Source organism: Mauremys reevesii, linkage group 6, assembly GCF_016161935.1.
Source record: "Mauremys reevesii isolate NIE-2019 linkage group 6, ASM1616193v1, whole genome shotgun sequence".
Classification (NCBI taxonomy): domain Eukaryota; kingdom Metazoa; phylum Chordata; order Testudines; family Geoemydidae; genus Mauremys; species Mauremys reevesii.
In genome coordinates, this window is record NC_052628.1 from 65,483,174 (window position 1) to 65,507,187 (window position 24,014).

Consider the following 24,014-nt stretch of genomic DNA (forward strand, 5'->3'; position numbering starts at 1 on the left):
TGCTCGGTTTTTGTTCATTACTTTTTATGTTGCCTAAAGATAATCTTATCTGGTGACTGCCTATGCTTTAATTGCATTTTGCCTAACCCAAGCACCTGGAGACTTGGCTCAAACTTAACAGAAGGTTAATCTTTTGTATATGATTTTTGAATCAGCCTTTTAATGTTCTGTTAACTGTTTTGATACTCTGGCCACAATATAAAACCATTTGAGGTTTTACGGATAATAATGCTTTCACAGAGTACATTACTGATATAGACCTGAATTAACTACATAAAATATTAAAAAAACCTTTTTGATTTCATTGCGAAATATGGGGATCCAGCTGAGCTCTCTTTGGAAATGGAAATAACTTATTTTCTTTTTCAGAACTTGAAACCATAAAGTTATATGTTCAGACAATGTGATATTTGCTCTTCCTAGATCTTTTTCCTTCAGTAATATGGAGGATATAAAGTTAACTTCTAACAAAATAAGTGGGTAACAGCTCTGTGTTTTTAAAATTGGTTAGAGAATAAAAAGGTAGAAACGTGGTTCTCCAAGCCCTAACTAGCAAAGTCAGATATCATTCCTGTAGTATGACCTCAACACAAGATTTTCTCCATAGAAAATTGTCCATTAGTGTCTAAATTCTGCAAGCACCTCATTTTGGAGAGCTTCATTTACTGTGACCTCAATTATCTGAATAAACTTCATATCTCTTGTTTGACTTGAGCAAATATTTTACTAAGGAAGAGAGCAGCTACAGAATCAGCCTTAATTATATCAAGCAACAAGAATGTTTCCTATAGTTTTGACTGGACTTTGTCTTTTTGTTCCATCCCCCTCGTGTCTGCTGTCTTTGTAGACTCTTTACCTCATCTTCACATCACACCTGTCCTCAGACCTTCCTCTTCTCTATCCTCGCTTGTTTTGTCCCCTCACCTTCTCCGTTCCCTTGACTTCCCATTTCATTAATCCCATCATAATAGATTCCCCCACCAAAAAAAATTGTGGAATTAGACATCACATATGCCACCATCACGCTGGTCAATTTGCTTGTATTTATATATCCCTTTTCTCTACCCTTTTGTCTTTGCAGTTTAGATTGTAAGTTCTTTGGAGCAGGGACTATCTACTGCTGTGTATATGAACAGTGCTCAATACAATTAACCCTTGATCTTGGTTGGTCCCCAGTCATTATCATACTAAGCATGTTTTGTGCTGCTATAAGTCAGATTGGTCTTCAGTTACCCATTTAAAAATATATTTTTTTTAAGAGCAACAGCCAGAATTTAATACTGGATTTTAATTAACACAGAATTTTTTTAATATGGAATTGTACACTATATCCATTCTGTGAATTCATGCTGTACATTCCTTTTACTCTTTTTAGATGTTGGATGTCTATGATATTCTTCCTTTCGATAATCCAGATGGTGGAGTTTGGAAACAAGGATTTGATATCACGTACAATGAAAATGAATGGGATGATGAACCTCTTCAAGTGTTTGTTGTGCCTCACTCACATAATGATCCAGGTAATGCACTGCCATATGGATTTGAAATCTGGGTATTTAGCAACTTGAGTTAAGATATGTAGTACTGCAGCCTTCTTTTGGTGTTAAGGTTTGGGCTTTTCTGAATCATGCTGCCTAGTGTATTAGGTGTTGATTCACCAAAGCATTTGAGCATGTGTTAATTTAGCCCATTGACTTCATTGGAACTACTAAAATGCTTAAATCTGTGCATATGATTATTAGCTAGATCAGAGCCTTAGTGGTGGCATTTTGCATTGGTGTGTAGTATGGAATTTCTAGATGCTCACCACTGTTAAGTCAAATGGAACTACACATTACTGCATTAACTAAGTTCATTTTAATAAGATTTTTTTTTACCGGCATGTAGAATAAGAAAAATTTCAACTTTGATAATTGTTTGACTATTTTTAGTGCAAGCTGCCAGTAATTATTAATAGTCGTGTATCTTTGGAAGATGTGATACTGGGGAATCTAAAGTTCTGTGGTTTTTGTCTTCATTGCTCATACTTAAAGTGGTTAGCAAATGTAATCTCCTCCCTCCCCCGAGATGAGTTAACATTTCTAATGACTATGTGAAGTTAAAAGTGCCAGAGACCTATAAAGTTTATATAACAGAGCAATAAATGCAAAAGGCAACCTGTTTGGTACATAAAACTAAAATTCAGGTAAGTTGCCTGCCACAATTTAGATTTCTTTTCAGCAAATCTACATTCAGTGCACCTGAGAAGGGAGTAGGAAAGAAGTAGCTTAAAGTCAGATACCTAGTGTTCCTCTGAAGGAGAAAGGGATGTATGTCACCATTTTTAGATGACCTAGGACTGAGGGAGCAAAGGTCTGTTTTCAAAACACTGTTTCTTGGTGAATTTGGAGAGAACCCAGCTCCAGCCCTCACAGTGTTTGCAACATCTAGGGATGACTTTAGTGTAGAATCCCCACCATCTGCCACTACCATTTTAAACATTGAATCAACTAAGCATATTAGGCAGGTGGGTCTCAAACAGGTGTACGTGTACCCCTGGGGGTACGCAGAGGTCTTCCAGGGAGTACATCAATTCCTCTAGTTATCTGCCAAGTTTTACATCAGATTACATAAAATAACTAGGGAAGTCAGTACAAACTAAAATTTCATACAGACAATGACTTGTAGAGCAATGACCTGCTCTATATACTCTACACTGAAATATAAATAGCATACTTACATTCAAATTTGATTTATTTTATAATTGTCTACATGGAAAATATTTTTATACTGGTATAAACTAAAATGTGAATTTAAACCAATATAGTTCTACCAGTATAACCTCCTGTGTGAATGGTTATTCTGGAATAAGAGTTTTTCAGTTTTGCTTATGTTGTTTTGGAAGGGGTGTGAATTAATGTTTTTTTAAAAAAAATAAGTGGTGGGGAGGGAACAAAAAGCTACTTTTACTCCGTAATATGCCCATACAGGGAGGCTATACCAGTATAACTGTAACACTTTCCTATGTAGACAAATCCTGAAAAGGTTAGCCCTGCTCATTGGTTTGTACACACACACACGACTTCAGTTGATGAGGCGGGAGGGGAATCTACTTAGCACTAATTATAATAATTTGAATGTAACAATTTAAATAATTAAGCCTTTCCTACTATGATTCTTTCCAAATATAATTTCATTGATGAATTCTTTCTAAACAGCTTTTTAATATTTGTAATACTATGGATCAGACTGAAATATATATGACTCATTTTGAAATTACCAGACACCAAGAAATAGCAGGTAATAAAAAAAAAAATCTTTATTTCGTATTGCATAATACATTTGTGATAGAAGTATCACAAAAAACAAACACTAAGCACACTATATGTGATATAAATGATCTGATATAACATATTATGAGCTGCCCCTTCTTGTCTGTCGTTTTGCTCAGTACCCCACTGTGCTTTTATAAACGTTCCCAGACATACTGGAGTAAAGAGTAGCCTGCACTAAATGAAAGCACACGTGTAGTATGCATCAGTAGGGTCTACATGGACCAGTTAATGCTCAGCAAGTTAGTGTGCTTTAGAAATCACTTCCCACGTAGTGAGCACTGATGCACCATGTAGAAAAGCCCTAAGAGGACAGGCAAAATGTAATTTGGTACAATTTTTTTTCAAAAATTGTCAGAAGACATAAATAACTCATTCCTTTTATGGTCTGTTTAAATAACAATGATATACACAGGAATAAAAATTAATTACAGTTTAAAGATTACAAGAAAGAAATGATTTTAAAACTTAACTGCCCTATTTGCCTTTCTTAACCTATTGCTATTCTGACTATTTCTAGAATTTAGTTTTGGAAAAGGTACAATATTCAAAAGCTAATAAAAAGGAACTGAAGTTGTTTCTGCTCAGAAGCCTGTGTCCTTTTTTTGCTACTAATGAATATTTCTGGAGCTGCCTGTTTGAGCCGTATGCTTGATGGCTCCTTGCCAGTACTTAGTTTCTGAGTTTTTAAAATATCTTTCTGTATTCTTTGAAGTTAAATAAAGGTGTTTCATTTCCTTGATCATCAAATTCATACCTAAAATGACCTTTTTTAAAAAAAGGTGTTCAGTACACAGATTTGAGTTATCACATTCTTGGGGAAATGATTTAATTTAATCTTTCACCTACATGCCGTTAATTAGCCACAGTTCTGAAAAAAACTTTCAGTTCAACTTTTAGTTCAGTTCTAACAGATTTCCTTTCTTCCTCAGAGTTCTGGGCTCTGTTGCCCAAAAATGAGCTGTATTAGGCCTTCTTATGGGGAGCATGTCCTAGATAATTAAGAGATCCCTAGCTTTAGTACTTTAACAATTCTCACAAGACTATCTATCTATTCTTAGATTCTAGACATAGATTAATCAAGAATCAGTTGATTTCTGTCCTTTTTGAAAACAAAGCTAATAGCATACATTTTAAAGGAAAAACCGACAAAACAATAAAACTCGCAACAAAACCCAAATGAAATGCTAGGAATTAAACAAAGTTAAATGTAAATATTGTGTGTTGGCTGGTAACTTAATAGCAGATGTCCTGATTCAGCAATGTTTCTCTTTGTTTTAAAAGAGAATATATTTTCATCCTTAACTTTTAATGAAGTTTTAGTCTGGAAAAGCCTTATTGTTTTGAGTATGTGTCAGTGTGGATCCTAATGTGATGCACATTCATGTAAGAGCAGAACCTTTTGAAGAATTGTCTCTGTTGGCACTGCCTCATACTCCAGTGCAAAGGCATAAAGGCTAGAGTGGCCATGACCCTCCCTTGCTTTTTTCTTACCATCTATGGCAACAATCTGAAACATCATTTCAGTTTTTCCAACTCTTCTGTGTGAAACAAATTTCATCTTCACACTTCTGTTTTCCTCAGTTTTTCTTTTCTTTGGGAGGTCCTATCAGCTATCGCTTTGTGCATCCCTCTGTACAATGGAGGAAGATTCTGCATGCCAGTGGCCACGCCTCTTGGCAGACTCTAAATCATTAGGATTCAAACAATGCCCGTCTTGCGACGGACTGAATCCCACCAAAGGTGGACGTAATTGATGCCTCTTCTACCTACAAAAGAGCCACATACCTGGTAGATGCTCTATGTAAAAGTCCTTCTCAAGGACCTGCAAAACCAAGGATGTTCGGCTCAGGTTTCTGCTAGAGCAGTGCATGTGGGTCACTTGAGACCCTGAGATGATAACTGCCAGTGTGAGTCTGGAAAAGACAGCATCGGCTAGCACTCCCTCGAGCACACTCCAGACTCCTGGGATTGGGCAATGAAAGGAAGGCTAAGAGGAAGCTGATGTAGCTGGCACTAGCAACGTTGACACTGAAAACTTCAGCATTAATGAAATCTTTTGGCACGAGCAGCCTGAAGCCAGCATGCTAAGCAATAAAGCCAGCATCTATAACAAGAGTGGGCTGAAATTTTTCAGACAAATAATTTATTTGCCAAAAAGGTAGGTAAATGCCTGAAAATGTTGATGAATTTGAGACACATTTGCCAAATAGTTTTGGTTTAAAAAAATAATATTTTTTTTACTTAGGTGATGGTGCTCATCTACAAATTTTATAAGCATACTCTCCACCTTACTATCCAAGTCATAAATGAAAATATTGAATAGTACTGAACCTAGGACACTGTCTTGTGGGATTACAATAGATACACCCTCCCAGTCTGAAGCAGACTATTGACAACTGCTCTTTGAGTACAGTCTTACAACCAGTTTGTACTCATCTTATAGTAATTTCCACTAATTTGCTTATGTGAATGTCATGTGGGAATGTCAAAAGCCTTATTAAAATCAAGATACATCATGTCTATTGCTTCCTCCCCCAGCAAACCACTGGGGCCAGTTTCCTTTCCTAAGTTACACTCTGCTCTGGGAGAAGAAGCAGTTGCACACTCTTGATGTTTTCAGGGCCTTGTTTTATTATTTTAACAGAACCCCCAACTATTCAAGCTGTCCCCCTGGTTGTTTCTTGCTATAGTGACTAATCTAAAGGTCAGGCCATCTCATTTGACTATCAAAATGGATGACAACATATTTTGCTGTGTTAGCAGTTAGCTGGTATACTGCTCCCATTGAACATCATGTAGCTGTCTCCACCACAGCACAAGCAACATCATCTCTCTGCTTCAGAAATGTGCCAGTATCAACAATTTGTTGAGCATCAATATGGAGTAACTCACTGACCTTTGTCAGACACTAAGCCTTGGACAGAGATGCCAAGTCAGATGCCAAAGTTGGGAGACCTGTACTGCAATCGCAATTCAACTGATACGAGACTCCTCATACTCCCCCCCACCCCCCCGAGGTGATGCTGCTTTCCAGTCTCATACAGATTGGATCCAGGCTGACACATACTCAGAGATATTCATTACTTTCCCTATAGTCCTCCATTTCTGATTTTTGGAGTCCTCTGCTATCATGGGCTTTGAATTGTGATGGAGCTGAGGGAGGGTCTTGTATTATGCCCTTTGTGTCTTCACACGGGAGCAAGAAGAGGCACAGGGTGCACATGCAGCCCTGATGGACACTGCTATTCAAAAGAAGCTGATCTTATGCAGGTGAAGTGCATGCACACCTATTCCTATAGTGGGATCCACAGTGACTACAATATCTTGAAGAGCCACAGTTAGAATAGGGTGACTGTTCTTTCCAGTCTTCCAAAACCTTTTTTTTTTAAAAAAAAAAAGCCTATTGTGCTCACATAACTCAGATTAGTGGATGCTGCCTATAATTTGAGAATTTCCTCTGTGCTGCTACAGAGTCAGAAATTATGCTAAGAGGTTAGAGTTTATGTGCAATTTCAATTGTAATTTCTTGAAGAGGCTACAAGCTTGTACCAGGTATAACAATATTTGAGGCTCTAGGTAATTACATCTCTTGCCTGTGTCAGCTATAACTGTGACCACCATGAACCCTACATAACAAGCAGCAAAGAATCCTGTGGCACCTTATAGACTAACAGATGTTTTGCAGCATGAGCTTTCGTGGGTGAATACGAAAAACCTCGTTATCTCTAGCCTGCTTCTTGCTTGCTTATATATACACACCTGCCCCTGGAAATTTCCACTGCTTGCATCCGAAGAAGTGGGTATTCACCCACGAAAGCTCATGCTGCAAAACATCTGTTAGTCTATAAGGTGCCACAGGATTCTTTGCTGCTTCTACAGAACCAGACTAACACGGCTACCCCTCTGATACCTACATAACAAATATCTTTAATAATTCTCATCAACATAGCATTTGAGTCTCAACAGTGATTATAAACTTTTGTCTAGACTGCTGACTATTAGTGTCAACAAAAAGTGCGTTTGAAATTGTGTGTGTAACGAAAGCTTGGGCTCATAACTTACTGTCAGAGTTCTGGATTTAAAGAGTTGGAAGAGATTACATCAAAAAAATTCAGAACAAAGGTTTTCCTTAGGTGCCATTGTTAATATTTAGAACTGTCCAAGTGTACAGAACAATTGAAGCAGTTTTCTGGCTTTTCAATATCTGGGACCTGTTGTCTAGAAAAGCGTTCGTTTGGACTGCTCCATAGGGAGTGAAGCACAGATGGCCTGTTAATGACTCAGTCAGCCATGTGTTCTTTTTATCTTAGCCCAGGCTTTTCACTAGACTAAATGTCCTACTGCTCATTTCCCACTCTAAAATTTCAGTTTGTGCCATAAATCCTAGGCTGTGTCTTTACTGCAAAAAAGATGTCGTTTCTTTTTTCCCAGTGGGATAGGTAAATGTGTATTGGTTATTGCTTTATAAAATCCCAGGGGGGACAAGACAATAATTTTATCACGGGTTGCTGGAAGAGGTCAACACTATGCTACTCCAACTATGGTTAACCTGGCTTGGCTACCTTGTGGTAAAATTACGTTTCGTCTTTACTAGGATTTTATAGCCTAATAGCGAACATGCTTTAGTTATCTTGCTGAAAATCCACCCTTTTTTAAGCAGTGAAAACAAACTATGGTAACTATTACGAACAAATCAGATAGTATGAGTTATTGTCACACAGTCTGAGTTTATATTAACTTTTCATACAATATTGTAAACTAATTGGCCTCTTGGTGACAAGATAAGCCTTACACTGTTTGTTTTATAAGAATAATAATTCTTAGTTCTTATAGTGTGTTTATATCTGTAGGTCTCAGAGTTTTCCCACATTATGGATTGCAGGTCAAAGAGGGTTTATAGCGTTTTGTGGGAGTTCATGCAAAAAAGTAAAATGGAGGAGAAAATGCATTTAGCCCCCTAATAGTGTTTCACTAGAAGGGCACCAAATTATTGTATTCTGAGACCCCCTGCTAGTGGTTCAGTAAAGGATATGAGTGTGTGCAGCAGGCTGATAACACTTCTGCTAATAAAACAGTATTATTTATTGGGGTAATGCGGAGGAACCCTAGTCATGGACCAAACCCCATTGTGCTAGGCTCTGTGTAAGCACCCTGCAAAAAGATGTTACATGCCCCGCAAGAGCTGCCTTATATAGGAGAACATGCCCTATTCAAATGTTGCTTATTATGTACAACACAAAGCATATAGATTGTGGCAAAATGTGTCCCTGAATTAGAACATTATATATTCCTGCTGTAAATTTTAAGGGGCCTGAGGGCACCACTGAGCCTTACACAAACGCATTGCATATGCTCATTTTTGCTGGAGCTCATTGATTTGGAAAGAGATCCTTTTGTGGAAAAGGACAGTGTCAGTTTGCTCCAACAATGGCTGAAAGAGAAGATAGGGAAGTGTGGGGAAAGCATTTTCATATTGATTATTTAAAATAAAGGGCATCCTAAAGTACAGTAGGCCAAAAGTATGAAGCCTTCAATGTTGTTTCAGAATCTAGAACAGGGGTGGGCAAACTTTTTTTTGGCCTCAGGGCCACATTGGGGTTCCAAAACTGCATGGAGAGCTGGGTAGGGAAGGCTCTGCTTCCCCAAACCCTAACCCTATCCGCCCCGTCCCACTTCCTGCCCCCTGACTGACCCCCTTAGACCCCACGGTCCATCCAACCCCCTCTACTTCTTGTCCCTGACCACCCCCTCCTGGGACCCCTGCTCCTAACCGCCCCCTTGGAACACCACCTCCTATCCAACCCCCCACCCTCTCCCTGACTGCCCTGACCCCTATCCACACCCCTGTGCCCTGATATCCCCCCTGGAATCCAACCCCCCAAACCCCTTTCAGAATACAGCCCTGCAGACATGGGCGGAGGACTCAGGAGGAGCAGGGGCAGCTGCACAGCCAGAGAGAAGTGACGGTTTCCCCTTCAAAGCTCTGCTTTTCTCCGGTTGGCTGCGCAGCTGCCCAGTGCTCCTCCTCAGTCCTCGCCTGTGTTCTCAGCGTTCCTGCCACCTGCACCTCCCGCCTGCTCCCCTGAGGGTTCAGGTGAGCCTCCCTCCCTGCTCTCCTGCTCCCCACAGTGCAGCCCCCTCCTGTGTCGTGTCACGCTGAGGCTGTGGGGGAGGAGGGACAGCAGGGGAAGGGTTGGGGGCGAGCCTCCCCAGCCGGGAGCTCAAGGGCCTGGGCAGGATGGTCCTGTGGGCCAGATGTGGCCCGCAAGCTGTAATTTGCCCACCTCTGATCTAGAAACTGGACATCTATCAGTGAAAGGTAAACCTGAAGACATTTTTCAGTGAAAACTTAAGCCTCCAAAACTGATCAAGATTTGGTTACTCAAACTGGCAATGTCAACATGAACTTTTTCAGGTGTCTTATTTTGCACAATGTACAGCACACTTACCAGAGAAAAATCATATTCTTCCCTGCATAATAGAAATGGCTTCAAAGGTTCTAAAGATGTTCAAGAGCAATCAATGTCTGGTGCTGTACATTCATGACACTTTTGAATTGATTTGTGATTATGTGAGTTTCTGTAACTATCAACTGTTTTTTATGCTGAAATTAGATTATGTATGAAGTAAAGTGCTATCTTGGCTCATTTAATTATGAGCAGAAGTCAAGGACGGCTCCAGGGTTTTTGCTGCCCCAAGCGCAACCCCCCCCACCAAAAAAAAAAAAAAAAAGCCGTGATCACAATCTGCGGCACTTCAGTAGGAGGTCCTTCGCTCTGAGCGGGAGTGAGGGACCTTCCGCCTAAAAGCAGGACGAGCTGCCCCTCTCTGGTGTGGCCGCCCCAAGCACCTGCTTGCTAAGCTGGTGCCTGGAACCGGTCCTGGCAGAAGTGCAGATTTTCATTAATGGTTAGTGATTGCCTTTTGCTTATGCCTTCAATAATTGATCTTGGTGGTATACTTAGCTTACCTTCCTGAGGTCTTTACGCACATAAACTGAAGACTTCATTCTAAAGGTGGAGTATGAATGTTCTACCATACACAACAAGGTCAAAGTATTAATTCAGAATGCTTGGAAATTGTTAGGTTGGAGTTCATAAAGGAAACTTGGAGCCATTTCATCATGTTTCAGACTCTGAGAGAACTGTGGAGCCAGATGGGAAACCTCACAAAATTATGTCTGCATTTGAGTGACCTTCAAATTCCAGCTGTCATACTTCCTACCAGGGGCGGCTCTACAAATTTGGCCGCCCCAAGCAATCATGCCCGGGAGGTGCCCCCGAGCCGCGGGAGCAGCGGAACTGCCGCGGGCATGACTGCGGAGGGTCCGCTGGTCGCGCGGCTCAGCTGGACCTCCCGCAGCTGCGGACGGCTCGCTGCTCTGTCGGCTCCGGTTGAGCTGCCGCAGTCATGCCTGCGGGAGGTCCAGCCGAGCCGCGGGACCAGCGAACCGTCCGCAGTCATGCCTGCGGCAGGTCCGGTCGTCCCCGGCCTCCGGTGGACCTCCCGCAGGCATAACTGCGGCAGGTCCACCGGCGCAGCCTGCCGCCCCCCTGGGAAAGGGCCGCCCCAGGCGGGTGCTTGCCCCGCTGGGCTCTAGAGCCGCCCCTGCTTCTTACCCCCTCCCCCAATAATTTGCAGAGAGGGAAAGAGGTGGCTCATCAATCCCTGTCTGCAGTTGACTTGACAGCATTAGCTGGGCCATTACAAAACGTAGATTTGTCCAGTGGCAAGATCCTGCAACTGACTTTCTCTGCTGGAACTAGTAGAAATAGGTTGTGGCTAAAAAAAGGTATACTCAGTTTTATTTGCAGAAGCCTTAAATTCTCATCCTAGTTTCTCTCTTCTGAGTTTATTTTGTCTATGCAGGTAATGGTAAATGAGTGCTGATGAGACTTTTAGACCACACAATTATATAGTCCATATATACCACATATTTTACAGGAAAATTAGTTAAGAAAAGTTGAATTGTTTTAAAAAAATTGTTGTAATAATTTCTTTAAATTCCTCTACCTATAAACCTGACTTTGGTAGCACTGTGAATCTAAATGTATAGACTTCTGAGAGAGCGAAATCATTATATTTGTATCTGTTTACTTTTTCATATGTACCGACTTTCCAGAACTAGAAACAAATGCTGGGGATCTTTTGAAAAGCTGAGAATCTCCTATTTTCAGTGGTACAAACCCTGCATTTTTAATCTTGAAGGATCGTGAAATAGCAGATCTTCAGCCTCTTAATGACCTGGAACTTGAATGTTGCCTGTCTTAGGGAAGTGCCATGAGAGTGAAAGTTCCATATGGTGGGAAAAGGAAACTTTTTTTTGTGGGGGGTGGCTGTTGAAGATGTTTAGAAAGTATGGAATTTTAGTAGTCCTAAAGAAGATGGTTTAGTGGGGGAGAATGTGGTAGAGGCATTTGAAAATGTGGGATAAATGCAAGTTATCACATGAATCTTCAAATTATTGTGTGGCTATTACCTTCAGACTGTGTGTGTTTAACATCTATTTAATTTCTTTTAAAAGGCCCCAATTTACGCAAACAAAAAGTTCCTAAGGATTTAGGAGTCTAACTTTGGGCATCCATTTTTGAAGCTCTTGGCCATAGTCTCCATATTTAATGTTACAGCTAGGTTTCATTTTGTGGCTTATTTTTAACCCTCTTATAACTTTGGTTAGTGAAATTGGATTGCTCTGAAAGTGAGAGATACATTTTCTGCAGAGTTTGAGAATTGGTCAAACTGTGTTTGAGTTATCCTGATATGCAATCCTGTAACATGACTTGTAGCTAGTTACATAGGGTATACAGCACTGTAGTATAATGATTCTGACTGTTGTAAAAATATTCTTCAGTAACAGTAAAACTGTCCTGTTTAAAAAACAGGCCTTGTTCCTGGAAACATTCCCCACTGAAGAAGGTAAATAAGGTTCTGTCACTTCCATATCTTCAGTATTGCTCCATTTTAACATTGTTAGAAATTTTGGGGCCAGGTCCTCTGGTACATTGGGGCAGCTTTGTGCTGGTCTGTTACAAAGCTGTTCTAAATCCAGGTTAACTAACTGAATTCTACTACTTAGGAGGAATGTGGGGTGCCTGTGTTGCCCCTTCTCCCTCTGACTGGAACATGGGGCATGGCTGGGGGAAAAAGGTGTGGCCAGGGATCCCTTTCATAGATCTAATCACTAGTTGTCATAATGGTACTTTTATGGTGTTGGCAACTGGTGGCAATTAGAGCAGTCCTTGAGCTGCTTTAATTTGGGCCTGGAGATGGGCTCAATGCTGACCTGCCCCAGGACTGGAGGAGTGCAAAGATAGCTTTGTCACCTTTTTCCATCTCCCCTTCACCTCCTGGGTGAACCTGAAGAGCATCTGTTTGTGATTAATGATCAGTAATTTGTCAGTAATCAAGAACCAATTAATTGATAACCAGTAATGGTTAATCTTGTTAACTGTGATTATATGTTTAACGAGAGGAGTTATTTTAAGTATGGATTAGTTTAATAAAAACAAACCTCAGCTTTGATTGGATTTATTGATTTAACAATTAGAAAAGGCAGCACATACACAGAGAGGCATACAGTTACCAACAGCTATGGAAGATGTTCCCTGTAGTTCTGTGACAGCCTGCATCCAGTCTGCAGATGGTCTTACTTTTCCTATGATTTAGGGGCAGTTATGTCCTTGTTACTCTTCCTCTGTATCATTCTGGTCCGTATCTATTCCTTCATTTTGGTACACAGTTGTTAAAACAGGCTATTTCCAGGGTTCTCTGTTCCATTGCAAGTTTCCAACCATATCGACACCTGTTGGTTAGTCACATAAGCCTTTTTTTAGACATTTATTTGTTTCATATCTTGTGGTTAGTACAATGCTGAGATTTCTCCTACAACAGCTTTCAATACATGCTAAGGGTTACTGCTTGATAAAATTACACTCTCTAAAGTTAGCTTCATCTTAACGGCAAAACATCCTGGGAGTCTTGCTACCAGGCAAACCTTAAAATATTATTTGGCCTATATTAAATATCAACACATCTAATGTTCCTCATCTGGCCCCCAGAATCTTGATAATTGCAATTTCATTTTTCTCCACTAGCAGCTTGACTTGCAAGTTTGTTTTCTACTATCAACATGTAGTAGATTGGAATCTTTTAGAGCTGTGTAATCTATTGTGTATATAGTAGTTGTGAAGAACCAAGCCCATAATGATTCTACATGATTAATGTAGAAATTAGATTAAATTCAAATGAAAAAATAGCCTTCAGTTTTTCCATAAAAATATTTTTGCTTTAATACATGCAGATACCTAGCTATTCACTGACAAAGAACACTTCATTTACACAGAGTTAAGGTTTCCTGGTGATATCTCGTGCACATCCATAGTGTTGAATTCAGCAAAACTCAAACGTATGAGAACCAGGAAATACGGAATTAAGGTACACAGCCATGCAACCTTAACTCCGCACTCCTAGAGTGGGCAACAGCAACTGGGAATTATCTGCATGCACTCCAGATGCAGTCACAGTGTTATGTATAGCTGTATTGAATGGAAGGGTTGTATAGAGCAAATTTGGCAGAGCTATGACTGTTATGAGGTGATCTGCGGGGGTTCTGCCCTTCTAGGAATGAGTCCTTCTGTGTGACCCCACCTCCATGTATGTGATCAAAGGAAAGAAACGCATGTGTACTTTCAGAGATTCAGTATGCCTCATTTCGGTACTGTATTATGTAGGTCAGGGGTGGGCAAACTTTTTGGCCTGAGGGCTGCATCGGGTTTTGTAAGTTGTATGGAGGGCTGGTTAGAGGAGGGAGTTGTGGCCAGGCGCCCACCTCCTATCTGGTCCCTCCCCCCGACTCCTGCCCCATTCAACCCCTTGTTTGCCTGGACCCCTATCCACACCCCCACCCCCTTACCACCACCCCAAACTCCCCTGTCCTCTATCCAACCTATTCTGCTCCTGCCCCCTTACCGTGCTGCCTGGAGCATCGGTGGCTGGCAGTGCTACAGCTGTGCTGCTGCCACCAGCACGCAGCACGGAGACCGGGTCAGGTTGGGCTCTGTAGCTGCGCTGCCCCAGGAGCTCACAACCCAGCTGCCCAGAGCATTGTGCTGGCGGCAGAGTGAGCGAGCTGAGGCTGCGGGGGAGGGCGGACGGTAGGGGAGGGGCCGGGGGCTAGCCTCCTGGTCCAGGAGCTCAGGGGCTGGGCAGGATGGTCCTGCAGGCCGTAGTTTGCCCACCTCTGATGTAGGTTGTGCCAGTATCTGGGCATAGGAGTGGTCTTGCTATGGGAATTGTAAGCACTAGGTGGGAGGTGAGTGTGCACTGTGAGTATAATGAAGGGCAAGTGAAAGTATACTTGTGTACATAAGGGTAAAGGTAGAGTTTCCAACTTTTCAATTTCTCAAAACTGGACACTCCAGCAGGAGCACCAGAACCTCCCCTGCTCCGCCTCTTTCCCCCGAGGCCCCATCCTCGCTCACTGCTCTCCCCTCTCTCTCCTCCCCCTTCCCCATTGCTCTATCCTCCCCCATTCCCATCCTCCCCCAGCTGGGCTGCTTCTGCTTGGAAGGGGACTACTCATCTGCCACCATGGAACCAGGGCTGGGAGCTGCAATCTGACGCAGAGCCTGCCTGCCCATGAGATGCAGGTAGGAGGTGGCCTCGGCTGAGCAGAGGTTGGTGCAGGTTGATGATGGGTACCTCCCTTCCACCCGCCTATTTTCCCTTAAGGCAAGTAGAAAGTTCCGGGACCCTGGTTCCCTCCCCGTCCCCATTCCAGTGCCCCAGCACTACAGCTATGGTCAAAATTGCGTGGAATGCTCAGCTCTCCCCAGGAATCCTTCCCTGCCCAGCTGCCAGCAAAGGGCCAGGCCCTGCTCTCTTACCTCATGGGTGGCTCCTCCAGGTCCATTGCAGCAGCCAAGCCAGCCCTGCTCGGGCCAGGGTAGAGCAGAACCAAAAGAGCCTCTGGCTGGGGGCAGACTGGCCCCTACCAGTGCTCCCTGCTCCTGCCTGGCAGGTGCTGCTCTGCTCTGGGCTCTGGCTGATGCTGCTGGGCCCAGAACTGCAGGGGGTTGGGTGCTGATGCCGCACTCCACCGCCTCTACAGCTGGGGAAGCTGTTGCTCTCGCTCTACACTAGTTAAGGTCCTTTGGTAACTGGACTTTTGGTGTCTGGTCCATACTTCTGACTGGAGACTGTAAAATTGGACTCTCCAGTCGAAAACTGGACACCTAGCAACCCTAGGTAAAGTGATTGTAAAGTGGGGTAAAGAGGTTATAAAAGTTTAGCAGATGTGGAATAGACTAAGTGTTTGAATAGAAAGCATCTATAGGTAGTTCCTGTTCAACACGGTGTGAAGGCAGAATGTGACGCTGTGTGTTATGGGTATACTGGGACATGGTTCAGAAGGCAGAGTTAATGTTCTGTGGGCATGTATCTAGGCTTGCCAGTGTGGTCAATTGACCAGCCAAATAATGTCAGTTCACCACCTATTTTTGACCACTGTCCAGTACTGGCAAGTATTCCAGCAGAAAGCCCAAATTTAGGTGGTGGCCTGTGTTTTAATTGCATCATCATGCCATGCATTATTAAGCCTACGTAAATGTCTTGATTGCTTACTTTTCTATATGCTAATGGCACCTTTTGGGAAAATGCTCAACTAATTGAAAGCTGAGCATCTTGATTGGCTGGAAATTTCTAGAATCAACATTATGTATTTATATCTTTATTTGTATACCAGGTCATCTATATACATGGTGGTTTACAAAGCACATTAAACAAGTTTAAAAGACACAGTTCCTGCCTGAAAGAGTTTACAGTCTAAACTGACCTAGACGAATACCGAAATTAACACAGAATGGTGTGAATGTGTGGGGGGTAGAGAGGAGGGTTCACAACCATTAAGCTGTTTGAAGAGTTAGCCTCCTGTGTGCCTAGCATTAAGTGCATTTAAAAATGACCTTTTCTTTTATAATGGCTACATGGTTTTTTTTCTGTGTAATTTTTTCTTTTGTAACTGTTCAGTCTTGAATAACGCATTTAAATGCTAAATAACATTGCTAAAAAGTAATTATTCTTCCACTTTTAAAAACTTCATTTAATTGTTTTGCATTTTTTTGAGTTAAAATAACTTAAGTAACTTCGTTTTTGTAATTAGGCATAAGTACGTATCCAAGGCTAAGCCTATTTGAGACCCTAGTCTGTCTTTTTTGTTTTCGGTCTAATTAATTACTGCTTTAAAATATTTGACCATTTTTTATTTTGTTTGGCTTGTCAGTTGCCCAACCCTGAATACACTAATCTGTATTTCCTTGTTTTCAGAAATTTGAGTTTTTCTCCACTCAGCATTTTGGAACGGGACCATGTGCTATCAGCCAACCTTCATTTTTTTTTTTTTTGTTAGTGAATTTCCTGGTTGTTTTTAACAGAAAGATAAATGTGAATAGGAGTTAATTGTCATTTAGGCAGTTGTAATGTACGTTTGCAGTTGAGACATTACTGTGAACAGGTATTGATAAGAATACCTAGCTATACATCAATAGAGCTCAAGGCAATTTACCAAGGTACAAAACTTAGAAATATAAAAGTGTAGGACTGGAAGGGACCTTGATAGGTCTTCTAGTCAAGTCCCCTGCACTCAAGATAGGACTAAGTATTATTAGATTCTAGACCATCTTTTAGCTCATTGCTTCTTGTCCTATCCTCAGAGGTGAACGAGAACAATTTTCCTCCCACCTCCTTGTAACAACCTTTTCTGTATTTGAATACTGTTATCATTACCACCCCCCCCTTAGTTTTCCCTTCTTCAGACTAAACAAACCCAATTTTTTCAATCTTTCCTTTAGGTGATGTTTTCTAGACCAGGGTTTCTCAAATTTCATTGCACCACAACCCACTTCTGACAATAAAAATTACTACATGACTCCAAGAGTGGGGACTGATGCTCGAGCCTGCCCGAGCCCCACTGAACTAGGCCGGAGGGAGCGGGACAAAGCTGCTGCTTACAGCTCTAGACTCAGTGTGAAATGGCTGCTGAGTGAATCCTTCAAAAGCGTTCTTTTCATTAAAATCAATAATACTCGGGATCAGAATTCTCTTATTAGGGAATGACAATATTTCTTTGGTGGAACAAGGGTGAGAATCTATTTTGAAACTAGACAAGCCGTTTCTTCTTGGAAATACAAATGTGTAATTCTGGAGGGTTTTCATTTGCCATGACCAAAGGCCCATAAATCTCTAGAATTTTTATGTGGTAGAAGAAATCTCTCTGGCCTTTCACACTTTACAACAGAGATTTTGCTTTTGGTTAAATATCTGGTCACTGAATGCCTAGATACACATTTGAAGCAGAATACAACTTACATCCTCAGAAATGTGGCACTTTTCTTTGTCAAATACTTCAAACTAAAAATTGTACCACTAAATATATCAATAATCTATGGCATGTAATCTTTTTTGTAATGTTATCTTTATAGTCCATTGGGTAAGACTAAACTACCACCAACTCTTAGCAGAACACACAACCATAGCAGGTGACTATGGAATGATTCTCAAGTTAGGGCATACCACCTGTCCAGAAAGTTAAAGTTGATGTCGTACTCTTTCAATAGGAGTGTTTTTCCTCCTAGCTAGTGGGCATTACTTCCAAGATATTTTCTAGAGAAGCTTTAAGTGGTCTATCAAAACATCCAATTTCCAGCTTACTATTACTAATACTGGAACGCAGTGATGTTCCAATTAATTTTCTCCTTTGCTTCCATTTTCCTCACTGACAGAGTATAAACTGGAAGGTAAAGCTCTTGCTAGAATCTTTTAATTTTTATTTATTTATTTTACCATAGGGTAGCCTCCTCATGAGTTGTAACCTTACTGTTTTCTCTAGGTTGTGTCATCGCAGCCAGTGGTTCTTCAGATGCAACAGTGAAATCCTGATTCCTGGCCGCTGAATTGCTTGATTCTGTTGACTCATAAAATAAGGGCCAACACCCATCCTTTACAAAACAGACAAATGTTTGATGCTATCAGAAACTATTTGTAAAATAGTAGCTAGTTTGTTGTATCTGATTCGGTTTTATCTACTTTGACTATGTGGCTGCAAGTTTATATGAAATGCAAAGATGACAATGTTATGGGACATCAAATGTAAGGCAGAACATTTGTGCCCAAGTTTTGAAACTTTCAGAAAAGGGGGGGATTTTTCCCATTGATTAAATCACACAAGTGCTGATGTTGAATTGTCCAGTCTTGTCATTTTAGCTATGCAAACTAAAACATTAAACTTTGTTCTGTGATAATGTAAATATTTTTCCACCTTCAGGAGGTCATCTTACTTGAACTGCTTACTACATTTATGGTGATTATTCTCATTAGTGTATACAAAAGATGATCAGCTAGGCAACCATGCTCCAGACTGTTTATATGGGAGTATGGACAAGGACCTAGTGTTGAGCATTTCGTGCGTAGAATGACAAGAACTCATTATTAGTCCTTTTTTTGAGGACATTTGTATCTGAGGCTTTCACATACATCTTGAAGCATTAATGTAGTTACCAGAAATGGAGACCTCTTCCTTTTAGTCCCTAATCTTGTTCTCTTTGGCTTTTCCGACTCTCGAGTATATTTAATGGTTATGTGTTCTGCTAAGAGTTGGTGGTATTTTAGTCTTATCCAATGGACTATGAAGATAACTTTACAAAAAAAATTACATGCTGTGGATTGTTTATAAATTTAGTGGTACACTTTTTAGTTTGACGTATTTGACAGAGAAGTGCCACGTTTCTGAGGAGGTAAGCTGTCTTGCTTTTTGGGAAGTTGTCCTCTAAGTGAAATTCAAAAGTATGCTTTTTTTATTCATTTAATTCCGATAGAAGTACAAGATTATAAAAAAATTTCTTGTACAAATTACTTTGATCAATGGAAGCTGTTAGTACTGTTATGTTTGAACTCTCAGGTTTACTGAAATTAAATTTGAATGACTTTAAAGATCTTAAAAAAAGGAGAAGTGGGCAGCCCACTAGATAGAAAAGTGTCTTGAGTGCATTAGTTTGATAAATGATAAAGTACTCAAGTTATGCATAATGTCAATCTTCTCTTGTGAAGCAAGCTTTATTATTAGGATTAGGAATGACAAGCCTCTTGCATGAACACCTTTTTCCCTTACCCCATGCATGCTGCCCACACAATGCAGTTGGATGTTTCTGCTAAAACAATCAATAATGAAAAAGTTAACATTGTTGATGTTTTAAATGGCCATATTTTGGTTTCATATTAACCATCCATTGAATGCAGGAGGAAGTGAATGCTTTTTTTGTTTTTTGTTTTAATTTTTTTTAAGGCTGTGTGCAGACTCACGTAGACAGCACCGCATGGTAGAGTCACATTTAGAAGGTTAGGAACACTGCATTCTTTTAAAATGAAAGCTTAGGTTCTGAAGCATCAATTCATCATCAAAAATATTATAACACAAAAATATTTAATGTTGCTTGTGATGTAGCTAGAAACAGTACTGACTACCAATGGTAATAAACATCATGAAAATGAGAAAATAACCTATGCTTAGATTTTGTCCTGGGACTTAGTTTATAAGATGAAAAATGGCCGGAGCAGTGGATGTTAGGCAATTTTTTTTCTCTTGTTTACTATTTCTGACTTGAAGTAGGGGATGGAGACTGGGTTACAATCTTGAGAGGAGCTGACAAAAGCAGGAATAGGGAAACAGGAATTGTAGAAATAATATCTGTTATGTTAAAACTTTATATTCCTTATGAAGTGTGCTTTAACCTGATGCTTGGGCTATCTCTGCTGAATATACTACAGGCATGGATTTGATTGAAAGTTGGGGCAAGTTGGGAGGTGCAGGCCTGTGCAGGGGTATGTTGAGGGTACTTTCCAGGAAAAAAATGTTTTGTATTATTTAAAAAGTTTAAGGTTACCACAAACTTCACCTGACACAAAACCACAAAACCAACACCAGTTACCAATTAAGCAATTTAACAGTGCAGACCCACATACCCATTTGGATACAAATGGAAAGTTGCTGGTTCAGCAATGCAGGCTAAGACCAGGTCTACACTAAAAACTTTTACTGGGATAGTAATGTTGCATAGAGGTGTTACTCTCTTTTTTGCTACATTTTTATACTGTCAAAAGCCCAAGTGTAAACACAATTATACTGGCAAAAAAGTGTTTTTGCTGGTATAGCTTTTTTTGCTCTGGGAACTGGCATAAGCTCAATCAACAAAAACACACTTTTATTTATGTATTTATTTTTTCCTGGCCTAACTCCCATCTACAGTAGGAGGAATACTAGCAAACCTTTTCTGGTGTAAACCTGGTCTTGTCTTCGCATAGTTCCCTAATGTTGTTGTTTGATTAGTGTCTCAATGGGTGCTGCACTTTAGGTCAGTAGCTACTGGTGTGGGGCTCTGCTCTTGTTCGATAACAGTTGGCTGCGTGTGTGTTCCCTCTGTGTGCTGCCCCAGCTCTGTGCAGGTAGCTGACACCACAGATCCCAAGAGAACCCCCAAAGACCACAGACTCTAGTAAGGTACGAAGGCACCCAGCCAGGTTTATTGTCAAACGAAGCACAGTAATAGTTCCCTATAGACTCTACAGGACATACTACGAATATGTGCCCCCTGGCAATGGATACAGCTCAGTCAGTGGCGGGACACTCCACTGCCCCCTAAGTTGGACGACGATGTGCACTTCCAGACCTATTCTTATACAAGTGCAGAACAGATTACTCATCCCTCCTGATTTATTGAGGTGCAGCCCCTTTACTCATTAGGGTGCTGCTTCTCCCATTACATGTTGGTTCAAACAAATCTATCCATCATGTTGTCCTTTTGACCCTGTCTTTAAGATGCACTTGCCTGTTTCTTGTTATCTCTGTGGAGTGTTCTGATGTCATCTTGGCACAAGTTCCTCTTATTAGCACTTGTGTGGATGCACCTGCTTCTAGCAACCCTCTTCTTGCCAACTTCTGTGAGTGGGGCCTGCCTCTGGTTCACAGCCCAGCTTTTGCTTAGCAATGCCTGGAAGTACTTTGGTTCGGGCTTCAGGCCTCAGACTGGGCTTCTGACACGAGTTTGTTCCAGGGCCTTATCTTACTACAGGTGTGTGTGCCACATATGTCTTCGATCAGAGATTTTCATTAGCAGTGTTCTTTCAGCCCACTCATGCGCTGCTCATAGCCATGGCGTGGAGCACAAGGATACATCAGGCTGCTTGGGCAAATCACCCTCGGTTCCTTCTCCGCCACTTTGGTCAGGGATGGAGCTTACTGTATCTGCACCTTGGCTGCTTGCTGACTTTGGATTAGCTCAGTTTAGTTACTGGTTATTAGTTAATTAGGTTAATTTGTTAGTTTCTTGAAGATTGCATTATTGCCTCTGGGGAAATCCCCCCCTTTGAGCGGTATGCCCGGTTCACCAGGATTTAAATGCTGCCTCAAATGTACAGAGACTATCCCAGTCAGCGAAGGACACTCTTAAGTGCATTTGCTGCCTAGGGGAGTTGCGTGTCCCACAGAAGTGTGACTTTTGTGTAGCCCTCAAATTCACGGCATGGAAGAACCAGCAAATCAAGCTGTAACTGTTAATCATGGAGCACTCCCCTTGTCCCTATTTGGGAGTAAGGTCAGGAAAATCTCCCTGTACACCAGTCTCCCGGGGTCTCTGACATCGCTTTGACCTTGGCACAACACTTTCCTAGAAAGAGGTAAGTCTCAGATCTTTTCTAAAGATTCTAAGAAGATTCTAACTTGCTTCTTAAGGAATCCACCTAAAAAAAGACCTTGCTTTCTGAGCAGGTCAGCAGCCTCAGAGACTTTGACCTCAAGACTTGGTATTGTAGAGGTGAAGGGCTCCTCTAGTACCACCAAGATGGGAAGCTCCTGTAGCATTTTGAAAAGTCAACATGGCTCTGAGAAGGCCCTGGTATGTACAGTCTATCAGAAATGATCAGAGCAAGCGCAATAGATCAGTACCTTCGGCCTTAACTTCTCTTCCAGTACCCCTATCAGGCTGTTCGGAACCATGTAAGACTAAGCCTCTATGCATGTCAGTGATGTCTGTGAAGCGCTCAAAACCCTTGGTACCATCCTACAGGGATGAGCGTAGCAGTCTGTGTTGTCACAACTTTACTCAGTGCTGCAACTCCATTCAGTACTACAAGTCTGCTTGGTACCACAAAACTTTAGGTACCTGAAGAACTTATTAGTGACTGCTGCACCAGAGTCTCTGTTGCTTACATGTATTGACCATTTCTTGGTATCAAGAACCACATGGCCTTCGGACTCTGATATATCCCCAGTACTGTTTAATCCACCTCCCTCTTTGGTTGGAGCTCTTTTGTTAAAGGAAGAAGAGAGAGAACAGTGATGGAAATCTCCCTTCAGTTTCATCAGTCTTGAAGAGACAGGGAAGAAGTCCAGGGACCTCATTGCTCTTGGTGAAGCAGCCCTGGATGCCATCCTTTCCCACATTGCATGCACTGAAAGACTCCAGGATCATGTTATGTTCATTAGGTATCTGCACTCCTGTGAACAAAAGAGAATTTTTAGTAGATCACCAGCTCAAAGATCCCCCATCCTGAGTGCAATTCTCTGGCATTTAGAGACTTTTGGAAGCTCCAAGAAAGGGACATGGGTTCCAGAGAAAGATCCTCTAACCCAACAAAAGTTTGCTGCAGGCTTCATCTTCAAAGTGCCAGTTTTGACAGGATGATCAAGGGTTTAGCCTGTCAGCTGCCACGATTGGCCTGCCTCCCCCCACATGGAAACCAACTCATTTCTGGCAAGCATGGGAACATATCATCTCAGAAATGGGTGCTGCAAATAATATAATTGTGCTACACAATCCATTTTACTTCCTTTCTTCTCACTCACCTTCCCTGTTCTCCTCCTTCAGGGACCCCATTCCTGAATTCTGACTAAGACCGGAAATGAACTCCCTTCATATAAGAGTGATGGAGCCATTTCCTGCTCAACACAAGGGAAGGGGCTTCTACTTGAGGTTCTTTTTCAGGCCAAAGAAGAATGGGGGAGTGGAGACCAATCTTAGATTTAAGACACCTAAATAAATTTGTGAGGTCTCAGAAGTTCATGATGGTGACTCTGACAGCTATAATTCCTGCTCTCAATGCAGGGGATTGTTTTTTGACCCTTGACCTTATACATTTTTCCATATGGCAATACAACTGTCCCACAGAAGGTTCCTGTGTTTTGTCATAGGTCAGGATCATTTTCAGTACCGGGTACTCCCATTATGTCTCTCCTCAGCTTTGTGTGTGTTCAAAGGTTCTGTCTGTAGTGGCTTCCTACCTGCATTGTCAGGTGATCATAGTATTCCCATGATTGGTTGTTCAAGGGTTGATCGTATCAATAAGTGTTGACCGCCATACAGAAAGCATTTTCTCTGTTCTTGGACTTGTGTCTTCAGTTGAAAATCCACAGTGACTCCCGTACAGACTATACAATTTATTCTAGCATCCCAGAATTCCTTGGCATGGACAGATTCATGATGCTATCAAACCATGTCAGAACTAGTCAAGGGACTAGTCAAAAACTGTCTTCAACCTCTAGGTTAGATGGCGGCTTGAACTTTTGTGACAGAACAAAAGACTTGCTGTTTCCAGTGATGGCTCAGATCAGTTTATTCATAACACAAACAAAACCTAGAGAAACAGGTGTCAGTT

The 24,014-nt window shown here is 41.4% G+C and overlaps 1 protein-coding gene across 3 annotated transcripts in view; it reads left to right on the forward strand.

Moving 5' to 3' along the window:
- MAN2A1 (mannosidase alpha class 2A member 1) overlaps window positions 1-24,014 on the forward strand; it is a 218,696-nt gene that overhangs the window by 20,783 nt on the left and 173,899 nt on the right. For 2 of the 3 annotated variants that reach the window (XM_039543788.1, XM_039543789.1), the window contains exon 3: window positions 1,376-1,520. The exons of the other annotated variant lie outside the window; for it this stretch is intronic. In XM_039543788.1, coding sequence (XP_039399722.1) covers window positions 1,376-1,520 — 145 coding nt within the window. The remainder of the gene's footprint in view (window positions 1-1,375; window positions 1,521-24,014) is intronic. 3 annotated transcript variants of the gene reach the window in all.